The sequence below is a fragment of the Hylaeus volcanicus genome, chromosome 1, assembly GCF_026283585.1.
Source record: "Hylaeus volcanicus isolate JK05 chromosome 1, UHH_iyHylVolc1.0_haploid, whole genome shotgun sequence".
NCBI classification, from domain to species: domain Eukaryota; kingdom Metazoa; phylum Arthropoda; class Insecta; order Hymenoptera; family Colletidae; genus Hylaeus; species Hylaeus volcanicus.
The window spans coordinates 19,049,146-19,062,333 of record NC_071976.1 but is presented as its reverse complement, the minus strand read 5'-3'; the positions used below and the strand labels follow the sequence as shown (position 1 = coordinate 19,062,333).

The 13,188-nt window shown below is 36.2% G+C and overlaps 1 protein-coding gene across 2 annotated transcripts in view; it reads right to left on the bottom strand.

Moving 5' to 3' along the window:
- LOC128883069 (semaphorin-1A-like) overlaps positions 1-13,188 on the bottom strand; it is a 582,486-nt gene that overhangs the window by 219,019 nt on the left and 350,279 nt on the right. For both annotated transcript variants that reach the window (XM_054135057.1, XM_054135071.1), the window contains exon 3: positions 2,342-2,438. In XM_054135057.1, the coding sequence (XP_053991032.1) occupies positions 2,342-2,438 (97 nt within the window). The remainder of the gene's footprint in view (positions 1-2,341; positions 2,439-13,188) is intronic.

Genomic DNA, 13,188 nt, shown 5'->3' with positions numbered 1-13,188 from the left:
AGTGAAACATATCGTGAGAAAAGCGTCAGGAAAGCATTCAAAGGTGCGAAATACGATCCACTATCACAATAAAACGCGTCGCGAGTGAAATTCGAAAACATAAACCACAGCCGACCGGAATCTATTCGTGTTTCCTCTGTGCAACCATTTAGAATTTACGATTTTTCTCTCACTTGATAGGTTTACATTTTCTTTTAACTGTCACGCGTTTTATATGGACAAATGATTTCTATCTGATGGACCCGATGCGGTATAGAGTATTCATTCTAAATATGTTTCTCAGACGGTCATTAGCTGTTCCTATATTTGTACATGTTATTTAGGAAACAAAATAGAATAATCTTAGAAATGCATAGAATTTTAAGCATCTACAAAATCGTAGGAAACACTCAAATCTAGTAATGCAAGTAACGGTTCTATTGGTAAAGTATCATGTCTGACTAAAAGTCATTGATAGTTACAGTCACTCACAAAAGTATGCTCCTATTACATATACATACTTTACACATTTAATAAATTTTCAAGTTACAATAACCAATTTTAATTTATTTTATAACCACCTTGAACCAAAAACGTCACTACACTATGAAATCCATGGTTATTACATTCTTTACTGTCATTTAAAATAAAATGAATTATCCAAATTTTGTATCTTTAATGGTCTCCAAAAAAGCTATTGATAAAATAAAAATTACAATAATTCGATAATATAATACATAAGGTCAGTGTGTAAAAAGTTAGGTCCTCTAATGTCAATAATTTTTCTCATAAATGAATAACACAAAAATTAACAAATAAAAATTTACGTGTACTTCGATCGATTTTAAAAGTTTGCAATCTGTAATAAAATACTTGAAAGCTCATTTTGTGTGGAATTACGGTAAAAAACTCGGATGAAGGATGAATTGTTATCTAGAGCAGAGCTGGACATCGTTATCCGTTTTAGCACACGGCGAGCAACCGAATTAGTGGCACCATAGGATAACAAGGTCACGCTATAGTGACGCCACTAGTTTACGTGCTCGTCGTGGATTGAAGCCGTTGCAATACTTAATGCTGATTTAAAGGGTAAAATTTCATTTTTGAAATATATTACATCATATATTACATCAGAGCTATTTAAACAATGCATCGCGTTATAAATTTACGATATGTTTCTTACTATTTTTTAATATGAGAATATTGTACCCGCTACCTACATAAAAAGTGTACTTGTATAGTGATTATCATAAATTACTTTTAAAATGTTGTTATGGGTATAGTGTTTTGTTCCTTTGTAAAATTACTAATAAATATTACTAATAACTGCAACATGATAGGACTCATAGGCTTTTTAACTGGCTTTTTAAATCTATCTTCACGTGGCTCTATTCAGGATACATTTTACAGAAAATTTGTATTTGTACATACCATTGGTGATAATTATACTGCGAATGTTTATGCATTTATGACAAGTGAAAATATAGGAAAATTTACAAGAATGTGCGCCAATGGATAAAATATATAAAATATCTATAATAAAATACATGTTACTCTGTTTAGAAGACAAGACATAATTTCATTTATATCTCAATTCTTCAATTATATTCATTACAATTAAAAATAGGAATATGCGTGAACATTCACAGCTTAATGGTAATATGCATTTAAAAAGCCTTTGACACATTGCCTTGGATAGCAAAAAAAAAAACCACATCATTTATGTATGATAATTTAGATAATACCTTTAAAAAGTGATCATACGTAACAGATTCCAATATCGCTATTACATTTCACAATAACAAACAGATTTTTTTTTTCAAGCGAATCGTTATTATTTTATAATATTGCCTCATGAAGCAAGTGAAAGAAACCAGCGTTCCCACGATCAATCTGTCATCCGATTTTCCACGAACAAAAGAAACGATCTTTATTACGTGGGCCAGAAAAAAAGCGGAATCGAGTTAAAAGAAAAGCAAAGAGCGCGATAAAACGGTAATGCAACAATAATCGCGATAACAGTGACGACCGCGAAACGTTTTTCCTTGGCCGTAGCTCGACTCGGTAATTGAAACCAATTTATTCCATATCAAATACCCCGGCGGTTGCCTCGATCGATCCAAGGGAATACGACTCATGTAAAATTAAAGAGGACACGTCATAAGGGGCTGCAGGCAGCCTCATAGGCGACTGCGATACCGCGTCATCGGGCTCGTGCTGCGTAATCGAGGGAGTGACTCGGCCAGGAACTTGGGAGTCGGGTCCCAGTGATCGAACGACTTGGAATCTAGTCGATGACCATCTGGTGACCCCTCCCGGCGCCGCCGGCACCCATGAAAGAATCGAATCACGTAACAATTACCTGGCGCCAATCAGGATGGAAGTGGTCGCGCGCTCCAGGAGCTTGAAGTGCTCCACGTGGCTCTCGTTTCCCAGGAACCGCTGGCCAATCACCTCGCCTGAAACACACAAACGAAAGGGATACGTTGAGAAAGTTGACCGATTGCAGACTGTCTGTAACAATCGCTCTGATATAAACGCAACAATCTCCTCAGCGTTTACAGCAACTGCTTGTGCTACGCTCGGTACCTAGTTGGTACATTTTCCAAGATCTAATTCCTCTTAGCTCTCCGAGAAACGTGTTACGTGCGGAGACTTCACTCTGTTTCGTAATTTCTATGAAACCTCTCCTCCGTGACATTTGCCCTTTCGAGCGGATGTGGCCGCGGCCCTTCGATAAAGTTTTTACTAAGAAACTAGGGCGCGTCGCGGGACTGATTTCCACGGAAAAAATAGGAGCTACGGGCCTCTACGCATCTCCGCATACAGCAGCATAGAATTCATAGAATCAACTCCCACTACCGATTTTTAACCGAATTTAGAGTATATAAACCGATGCGTTTCGCATCTCTGGGACTCATTTCTTGAGGACACGTTAAAGTTACGTCGCGCTATATCTTAAACCTGCGAGGCAAGATCGGGAAGAAATCCCTTCAAGTAAAGTAAAGTAAAGTAAAGTAAAGTTCGGGTTATAGTAATCGAGAAGTACCAGACGCAGACACCGTGTTACCTCGTCGCAAGATCAGGTAGAATCCCCATCGAACATAGTCTTGAAACGTTTTGGTAAATACTTGTTCAATTGTAAACGTGATCCCCGCATTTCAACCTCGGTGCGTAACCTTGAGACGAGGAATTAGTTTTCGCGATACATACAAAAACCACTTGTATAGTCCATTAACCAAACCTTTAATATATACATAGTTTAGTAGATTAAATCTAACTATTTTTTCTGAATACCTATTCCTTGAATTCTTTAGTTAAGGGGTTAGTCGCAGTCAGGAAGAGGAAAAACAACATTTCTTTGTGATTTTTTTTTAGTTATTAAATAATAATTTCCATAAGTAATAATTAAGTATATTATAAAGCATATTTTAAAGAACTAAAAAACATTTTTTGTTTTAAGAAACATTTAATTTATATCGTCATAACAGCCGATGACGTAAACGATGATTTCAAAACATAGGTTTGCGGTGAGCAAGATTTCTCTACACTGGTTTACCTGAAAACAAAAACAAAGGTACATTTCCAAAATATATTAGTCTAGCGGGTCCCTGAACGAAGGATTTTGGAAAAATTAATTTAAAACAAGATGGCGTACATTTGAAGTTGATTTTCAATTTTTTCACTAAAATTGAGCGATTCAATACAGGATAAAAAAAAAACTATACAAGAAAATAAAAAATCCTTCGATCAGGGACCCGTTCGTCTAATATATTTTCTGAATCTACCTTTAGTTTTGTTTTCAGGTGCACCAGTTTGAAGAAATCTTGCTCACCGCAAACCAAGTGGCCACCCACGCCATCGCCTGTTATGACGAAATGAATTAACCTTTTCTTAAAACAAAAATTCTTTTATAGTTCTTTAAGACATACTTTGTAATATATTTACATTTCATTCAGAAAAATTATTATTTAATACCTTTAAAAAAAACACACAAGAAACTGTCCGTTTCCATTTTCCTGACTGCGACTAACCCCTTAAGGAGACTCACAGCAATACACCTTTACCGCTCGAGGTGTATTGCATAATAGAAGCTACGAGGCCAACTAACAATCCTAGTGGCAACCCTACGTTGGCCATACGTAGGTGCCTCCACGACAGCCAGCCTCCTAGTGGCAACCCTTCGTTAGCCATACGTAGGTGCGTCCACGACATTCAACCTCCTTAGTGGCAACCCTTCGTTAGCCATACGTTGGTGCGTCCACGACAAAACTTTCCAACCTGCTAGTGGCAACCCTACGTTAGCCATACGTAGGTGCGTCCACGGACGCACATCCCCATTAACAAAAATTGTCCAAACGACAACTATCCTTGGCAGCGCGACCGAAACAAGCCCCTCACAGCGCTCGGCTCGTAACAAACGATATTTTCGTAAAAACGATATTTATTGGGTTCATTCATACATAACTTCCGCTACAGGTGACAAATAATCACGCGTTTAAAAAGACTCCTTGCAGGTAGCAATTTTAATTTGCCTGCTGAATAGGAACAAGTGATAATCAACTATGGCGATTATACACGGTGTTCGGTAACTGGTGGTATAAGCGAAAATGGGATCATTCTACATGAAAAAATAAGTCGAAAATATAGAATACAAATTTTTCATGCGAGGCTTTGTTTTCGAGAAAATTGACTTTGAAATTTCGCTTTGACATTTATTTATGGAGTCATATTAAATCAATTGTGTTTTCTAACAAAATCACAAGTTGCGAGTTGTCGAGAGAGTATCAATGCATACAGTAAGCATTATGTATGTGTCATTTGTTTCATCTGTCTTCACTTGTTCTGTGAAGCTTTTGTGTGTAACAGCCATATCACGTTGTACTTTTATAACTACAATAAACCATTATTGTGTTTTCACCTTAAAAGCTGCATCCCATTATCAGCCTGTTATTCTCACCTCTTCCTCACTTACTGGTTTCTAACACGAGCAATTGAAAGAAAAGATTATTGTAGCCTTTCATACATTACAACAATCGAATACGTTAGAAACCGTTCATAGAAATTTAATTAGAAGACCAGAAGTATGTATTGGGCAGAATGTGCAATATTTTCAGCAATTTCTGTAACAATAAACTTTATGATTACTTCAACATTCTATTTCATTACGTGTTCCTAATCTTCCTGTTACGATAAAAACAAGCTTAAACCGCGATAATAACCATCGAGACAACGATCTACAGTGAGATTCGTTACAACGAGACATGATCAAGTGCAGCCGCACCTGGCGAAAACTCAAAGTTGATTTTCTCCAAAACAAAGCCTCGCATGAAAAATTTGTATTCTATATTTTCGACTTATATTTTCTTGTAGAATCACACTTTTTTCACTTGTACCATCAGTTACCGAACACCCTGTATAATTGATTACAAGATTTAAATATCACGGCGGTACTTTCTGATACTTTTTCTTAAGTCTATTTAAAGTTAAGTAACTTATAATATAAAAGATTAAGACAAATTATTTTTAATTTATTCAAATTACGTATTTATTTTAAAGGTGCTACAATATTAAAATTAACTTGTAAAAATAAAATCAAAGAAATACATATTCTGACATTGGCATGTATTTGAATAAAATAAAATATACATGTTGAATTGAGTAATCTCCTCCTTTTCGCAGTCGATTAAAAATCCATACATTTTTTCTTAAACTTCATGCTTTAATTGTAACGACAAATTGGTGTATTAAGTAGAAGTTATTGATAATATTGAAAATTAGATTCTTTTATTAGTATATCGATACTTCGAATTTTTGAATTTTGTGCACTAACAATAAGCGACACAATGTGCGACGGGCGGCCTGGAGAGTTGGACACACAACAGTAACAGTAGTGAATATGCCTCCGTTTAACGCGGGGAACAATACAATCAGTTACCAGTTAGACAGTGTAAATCGCCCGAACCCCTAACAATTCTATTGGAGATCTACGATAGTTCCCACCGATAAAGATCAAGCGGTGAGTAATACTACGATCAGGAAGTCCTTCGTTCGTTTCGGTACGTTCGTAGGGGGATGGTTCTCCCTATTTCCATCGTGGCAGCTTTACCCTGGCGTCAAAAATTGCACGTGTCAAAGATATTCAGGATGACTGCTGTACACTATTCCATCTTACGAATTTAGATATACTTTAATGCGAAACACAAAATTATCTTAAAATTAATATTTTAAGAAAATATAACCTGACAGCTTGTAAGCAGAAATTATTTCCCTTCTGCATGTTTTTAAATAGTAGATAAATTCCCACGAAGGAAGGTAAAAAGATAACTTTTATCGCGCTATAGTTTCAATTAATCTAAATTATTATGAATAACTACTATCTATTAGATGGTAGAATCTCCGCTCTTCAATTTGTATTTTGTTAGAATAGAATCGGACGACTCCGCGACGAGTTTTAACACTTGAAAGTTTACTATCGAATAGATACTTATGAATGAACGATTGAGTTGTGTCTACGTAAATTCCTGGACATACGTACGCATGACGTAGTGAAGTAGTAAATATCGTAAACACGGTCTTCAGCGTAGTATTTTCGGAAAGAAGTTGGCAACAATTACATTTACATAAATTGTTTTGAATATTTCATGAGTTCCTTTCAAACGATTTTTGTGAAACTTAGCATACAGGGGTTTTTCAATATATTCAAATATATTGCATAAATTCAAAATCACAGATCCAATATGGCGCATCAAAATGCGAAAAGTGATTCGATTTGGATGAAACTTGGTATACAGGGGTTTTTGAGGCGCTGATTTCAAATTTGAACTTGAAATCTGGACATTCAAAATGGCGGATGCAATATTGTGGAACAAAATAAGAAAAGTGACTAGATTTGAATAGAACTTGTTACACTCAACAATGTAAGCCTTACACATTATTCCATTAATTTAATGCAACAATAAAAGATTAATTTTCGGCTGAATAAAATTTATATTTTCAGAAGTAACTATAAAGAGCCTGCAAGATAACGTACTTAACAGAAGTAGTAGCGCATTAATTAAAACAAAGTAAGAGGAAATGAATATAATGCGCAGTGTGTAACACCAAACCTTCAAGAAGGATTTGATTTGACGCGAATTGAGGTTTCGTTAATTTATTGAAGTGATTGATAAAATAACGCAGCATGCGTCGTCCACCGTATCCGACAACCTTCGACGCTAACTGCGATCGCGGCGCGTTTTACTGCATCATAAAACGCCTCATCATTACCTTTCCGCGTACCTGCGCTCCCAGCGCAATTGCGCACGACGCATCCTACGTCCATGAATGGATTTTACCCATATACACAAGCCCCTCTCACGTTCGCACACCCACGCAGGCAGATTTATACGGCAGATATAGACACGTGGGTGTATCGACGGGGAGCGCATCTCAATGGAGGAAGAACTTGTTACGAGCGGTCGAGCCGCAGATAAAAGGCGAAGAGGAAACGAAACGACGACGGACGCAGAGGATAAGACTGGCGTCATAAAAAAAACTGACAATGTCGTTGTAAAACACTCCCGGTATCAGTTCAGAACTTATCAAATTTTCTTGCTTTTAATAGTCATAACTGCTAACTAAAACTTTTAGAGCTGACGAAAGGAAAAATTTTATTAGACTCTTGGGTCAAAACTTCAGTGGCATCGGTGCCTCATGCGTAGAAATCATTGATCTTATTTTTTTTTTTAATTACGCTACATACGCAAGACAAAATGAATGAATTTTTTAATTAAAAATTGCTCCTGTTTAGAAGGTAATATAAATCGCTACGCGATCTTTGTTTCCAGCACAAAAAAATCTGAACACATTATCTGAGACATTTTTTGTTGTAATCTATTTGTGCCATATCTGAAAAATTCTTTTCAATGTTTAATTAAGGGTAGTTCCAAATAATATGGCGATCGATCTTATAAGTAGGAATAACTCAACAATCTGTCCACATCGCTTTCGCGAAAATACGATAAAAAAAATACTAAATTTTCCAGTTTGCATTAGTAACTGTTGGATCGACACGCGCGCCGCACCGCTTTGAAGTTCGACCCGCGGTTTTTCGTGGCTACAATCGCTCGAATCGAAGAGACATAAACGGTGACCTTTCTAGTCCAAGGGTGTCTAAAAAAAATTAAGAATTGCAAGCAACCAAAGGGAGAGAGAAGGCTCTGTTAATAGAAATAAAAAAAAAGAGAGAAAAGAGCACAAGGATAGACCGAAGAGAAAGGAGAAGGAACGACGTAACCGAGCTTGAGTGACGACGAATAAAAAAGAGAAGAATAGAGGGTAGGGGTCGAAGTAAACCTGGGGACAATTACAAGTCGCGGAAAGGGGTGGAAAATGGGTTATAAGGATGAAGAAAAGAGAACGACACCGGACGGACGAGAGTTGAACCAACACGCTGGAAAGAAAGACGAAACGATGAACAAAGAGCCGACACGTGGGTGGATGTGCAAGAGAGAAGATAAAGAGGCAAACGGTGCAACGAAAGAAAGGGAGGGAGGGGAGGGGGCCGAACAAAAAAAGTAGCGACTAAGAGAGAAAGACAAGAAAAGAAAGGACGAGAATTTCCTGGGGAGGAGGGGTTAGAGGAAAGAAGAGTACGCGTAAGGGGGAGTGCGAGAGTGTCTCAGACTTTATATAGTCGACGATAAAGCGCTGCGCCTACTTTGTGGCCAGCTCCCCTCTCGATTCTTCCCTTGCACCCTCTCTTCGCCTTCAAAGCCCTATCACTTGCGACTGCCGCCACTATGCCGCTTCTGCGCTACGTTTTACGATTCTCCCTTCCACCCCCGCCGTCGCCCTCTGTCGTGTTCCTCCGTCAGGCCGAGAGGAGAGAACCTCCTTCCCGAGGCCGTATCTGGTGCACGTACCGCGCCCGAGATATCCTCCCTTTTCACTTCCCCCTTTCTCCCTTTTGCGGTTATTCGCGTTATGCTTTTTCATCCGCATACCTACAAACGCGGCCGCAATAAAGCCTCCGCTCGCCCAGTCGACGGTGTAAAAAGAAGAAACCAGAAGGAGGTCGCGGAGGGAGACAAGAGTATTCATCGGTGCTCATCCGATTGTGGAAGTCATTTCCCGAATTGGGAAGTTGGCAAGGATCGACGACAACTGCGTTCGACACTTTTCCGGGGTATGCTCGAGCGGGTCTTGAACCGGGGAGATCGGACCGGGCGGTCGCAAACGGAGGGAACGTTCCGGGAGTTTAGGGAGTTTGGGTAATTGAGCAACGACGAATTTATGACTTTAAAGCAGCGGTGCGCAACCTTCTTTATCGGTAAGGTAAGTAAGATACAGTACCGCTCAAAAGTATCCGGACGCTCGCTTCTGTTGTATAAAACTGTTGGAAGGTTTGCAGTGCAAAACGATAAACACCGTTAAGATGAACAAAAATATAAAGTTTATTTAATAAATTGAACACTCTGAAACCCTCTGCCCACGCAAGCCACATGCTACGCGCGCCAATTCCCTTTAGCACCGCGCCAACTCGATCAGCCACACTCAAACAAACGAACAATGCGGGAAACATTCGGACGTTCTAAACCGCGAATGCTTCTTGAATCTTATGCCACAGTTATCATTATGTTTAACAAAAACATAGTTTAACATTGTACGAAAGGTATTTAGAACACTTATATCAATTGTAATTATTATTGTTATCTTTTTTGACCTACCATTGGATAGTAGAATTAATTTTTATGTACAAATTATATAACGAGTATGCAGAAATAAAATTCCTGCCTAGCAATACTAAATCTAACGGAACGGTCTCGATATTTAAAAGAATCTCAGGTTCCACTTTGTTTCACGTCTATGGAGAACGAGTTCAGGGAATTCTTCGATATGTATCAAGTGTCTGTAAATTGTTGATGATATGTTTATGTTCTCTTGAAAGAGAAAAGAATTAGTACAAGTTTAGTGTGCAAGCAGTAATACGAATCTAACCGCGGCGGATACATCGATGAATCCCATATTTAATTTGACCGAAGTACTACTAAATTCGACATATGTAATTTTTAATTTAAACCGTTAACTATTTCGTAAGAAACTAATAAAAATCGATTTTGGTTACTACTTTAGGTACTTAAATGACTTTTATGCAACGGCAATACATATGTACATATTTCGCAAGTGTTCGGGTACTTTTGAGCGGCAGTGTAAATAAATAGAAATTGGGTCGATTCATAAATAACTTCTTTTTTTTAGCCTACAATTTGTTGAAAATGTCAATTTTCACCTGAGCATTCTAAATAAAAGCCGTCCGTTTCGTGGGAGTCGAAGACAGTTGATTTTATGATATATCAAACTGTTATTACGTAAATGATTATTGTATAGACCCTTACGCGTTTCATTAAAAGTATTTTCTAACATTCACTGGCATTCATTTTCATAATTTCTATTTCAAAATTACACAGTTTATACTTAAATATATTATTACATAATGAGCCTTATTCAATTATATAATGACTATTGTTGATTGCCCCTTATTCCCATTTAGCAGATCAACCCAAAAAATGTATAATTAATAATAAACAAATACTATCGTATTTTCCTTGTAAGAATAATGCCAATTCAAGTATACAAGGTGCATTAAGTAAGTGTAAAAAGTTATAACTTCGTTATCAGCGCAGTAAAAAAAAAATGTGAAAAGAAGAAGATGAATGGTTCAGCGATACTTCTTCCTTAACAATAAGAAGTAATAATAAAAAATGAGAAATAATAATGAAGCGACAAAAAAGAATTATTATATTCAGAATATTCGGAACTGAATAAGAACAAAAATCTCTATGTATAGTTACGGTATATAATTTTTAAAACAGAAAGAATTATTTAAATATAAAATGTCTGAGTGTATATGTTTCAAAATCTTACGGGACGTATCTAAATATAAATGAAATCATATCAGAATAGAGTATCTTAGGTACGTGAATAGTAAGGAATAAACTATACAGGGTGTCCACGCTAAAGTGTGATAAACGCATATTTCAGTAACTATCGATGATACGAAAAGATTGTTTACATATAAATTACAGGATACAATGGGCTCTATATCGTGACGTAAACGAAATTTTTTTTTATATTATTAATTTAAAATATATGATGGTGAAGTTTCGTTTTTTAAATAGAATTATAATTAATATAATTAATATAATTATATCATAATTTTTATCATATAGATTGTTTTACATAGTTTTATTTCATTTCCATGGTCGAATAATGTTAATAAAGGGGTCAAACTTATCCACAAGCTGGAGTTTGTGCGCCTATGCTTCAAAGAGGAAAGACTTTATCGCTCGTCGACTGCGGACGCGGAAGCAGATGATTGACGTATAAAATTCCACTTACTGCTATTCTTTCCGTCGATGAAACAGGTGGACGTTAGTGGCTATATAGCAGTTGCCGTGATTATGCGCTTAGTAGCCGCTATTTTCATCGCAGCATCTGGGAATATCTGGGTAACTTGAAATAACGGTTGGTCATATGCTATTAGTAATTTATGTTTCCACGAATCTATTAATATCAGATACTCGTAACAACAACGAAACTACTTACGTCTTCGCGATAATTTAACATAGAGATTGTTTGTTGTATAAATGGAATGTCAGCCATAAGGCTAATTTAATATTTATTTATCTACTGATAAATATCATTTTTTAATTACAGAAATCGACAGCTTAATTAACCCTAAGTAAATATCTATGAAAGCCATATTTCTGTGAACTAGCGATAAACTAAGTTCCTCGAAAACTAATCTGAACGATTCTATGAAATAAACATACTATAACATACTATTACGTGATAATTTTAGAGTGTGTAAGATAATCTTGATTAAAAAGTTGTGAGATGTATGATATCAAAAGTAGCTATCAAAAAAAAAGTAATTGATTACTAAAAGTAGTAATCAATGGATTATAGAAAACGATCAATTGCATAAATATAGAAGATAATAACTTGGAAACCAAAACTTGCATGAGTATAAATCATTATTATTTAGAAAGGCTGCAAATGTTGAATACATTTTTGCATAATACTACATATATGAAGTTATAAGACATAAATGAGCTGATTAAACAAAATTAATGTTGGTAAAATAACATTAAATGTAAGTGTCTAGAATTGAACACTTTGCAATGATTATATTCTTTTAAATTATAGGACGAGACAAAAATAAAGTTCTGTATCCCAAAACATGTTATTATGTTATAAACATTGTTTCAATAATTGTTTTAATAATTGAGAACTGTGAAACAAGGTATATATAATTTAAGAAAGTACAGAGTCTGCAGAGAATGCAGAAGTCTTCATAGGGATAAATAAATAGAAATTACGTAATAACTGTCAGCTCTTAAGCAGAGTAATTCACTCGTCACGTAATATGTTCTTCACTACATACATTTCTATACCAGTTATTGTAAAAGTGTCCAAGCTGTAATTGTTTTTCCATGTCGTGTTTCCCTCTCTCAATTCTGGCCAGTGCTCCCAAAAAAGTGACCCAAAAAGACGTCCAATCAAGCCTAACTAAATAAATCGAATCAATATTTCTCCACCCAAACAGAGTACATGTAAACAACACCGTAGTCAGAAAATCAATTAACTTTTTTTATAGTTGACACGAATATTTCTTATGCGTCTATTACTATTCAAGTAATCTCGGAAATGATAAAATTGTACGTAGTATAATTATCTTTGCGAATCTGCCTAATTTGGTTTACAAAGACATTAGTGAAGTTGAAGATATCGACGATTACCGATAAAAAAAGTTCGTGTTAAATATTGTGTTGAGAACTACCTACCACATAAATTTGATCAATCGGATACGTGTCTTGTCATTTTTGTGTGTCTATTGGATATGTTTCCTTGTAAGTCAGGTTGTCACAGCTCAGACCCAAGCCTCTTACAATCTTGCATCGAGTAATGTATTGATTGATAATATAGGAGTAATATATTGAACAATAAAGTTTCAAATAGAACCGTTTACGTGTATATTTGTAAGGACACGAGTCCTTAAGGATGTCCAGTCGTGAATAGAAGGACTGGAGGACTTTATTAGAGTCAATGAGAGAATTCTGTTTGAGAGAAGTTTAAAAGGGCTTAGCGAATGCAAAGAGCAGGTATTAGAAAGTTTTGGGTGCAGAGCTTGCGGATGAGAGCTATACAGTTAGAGTTAGAACA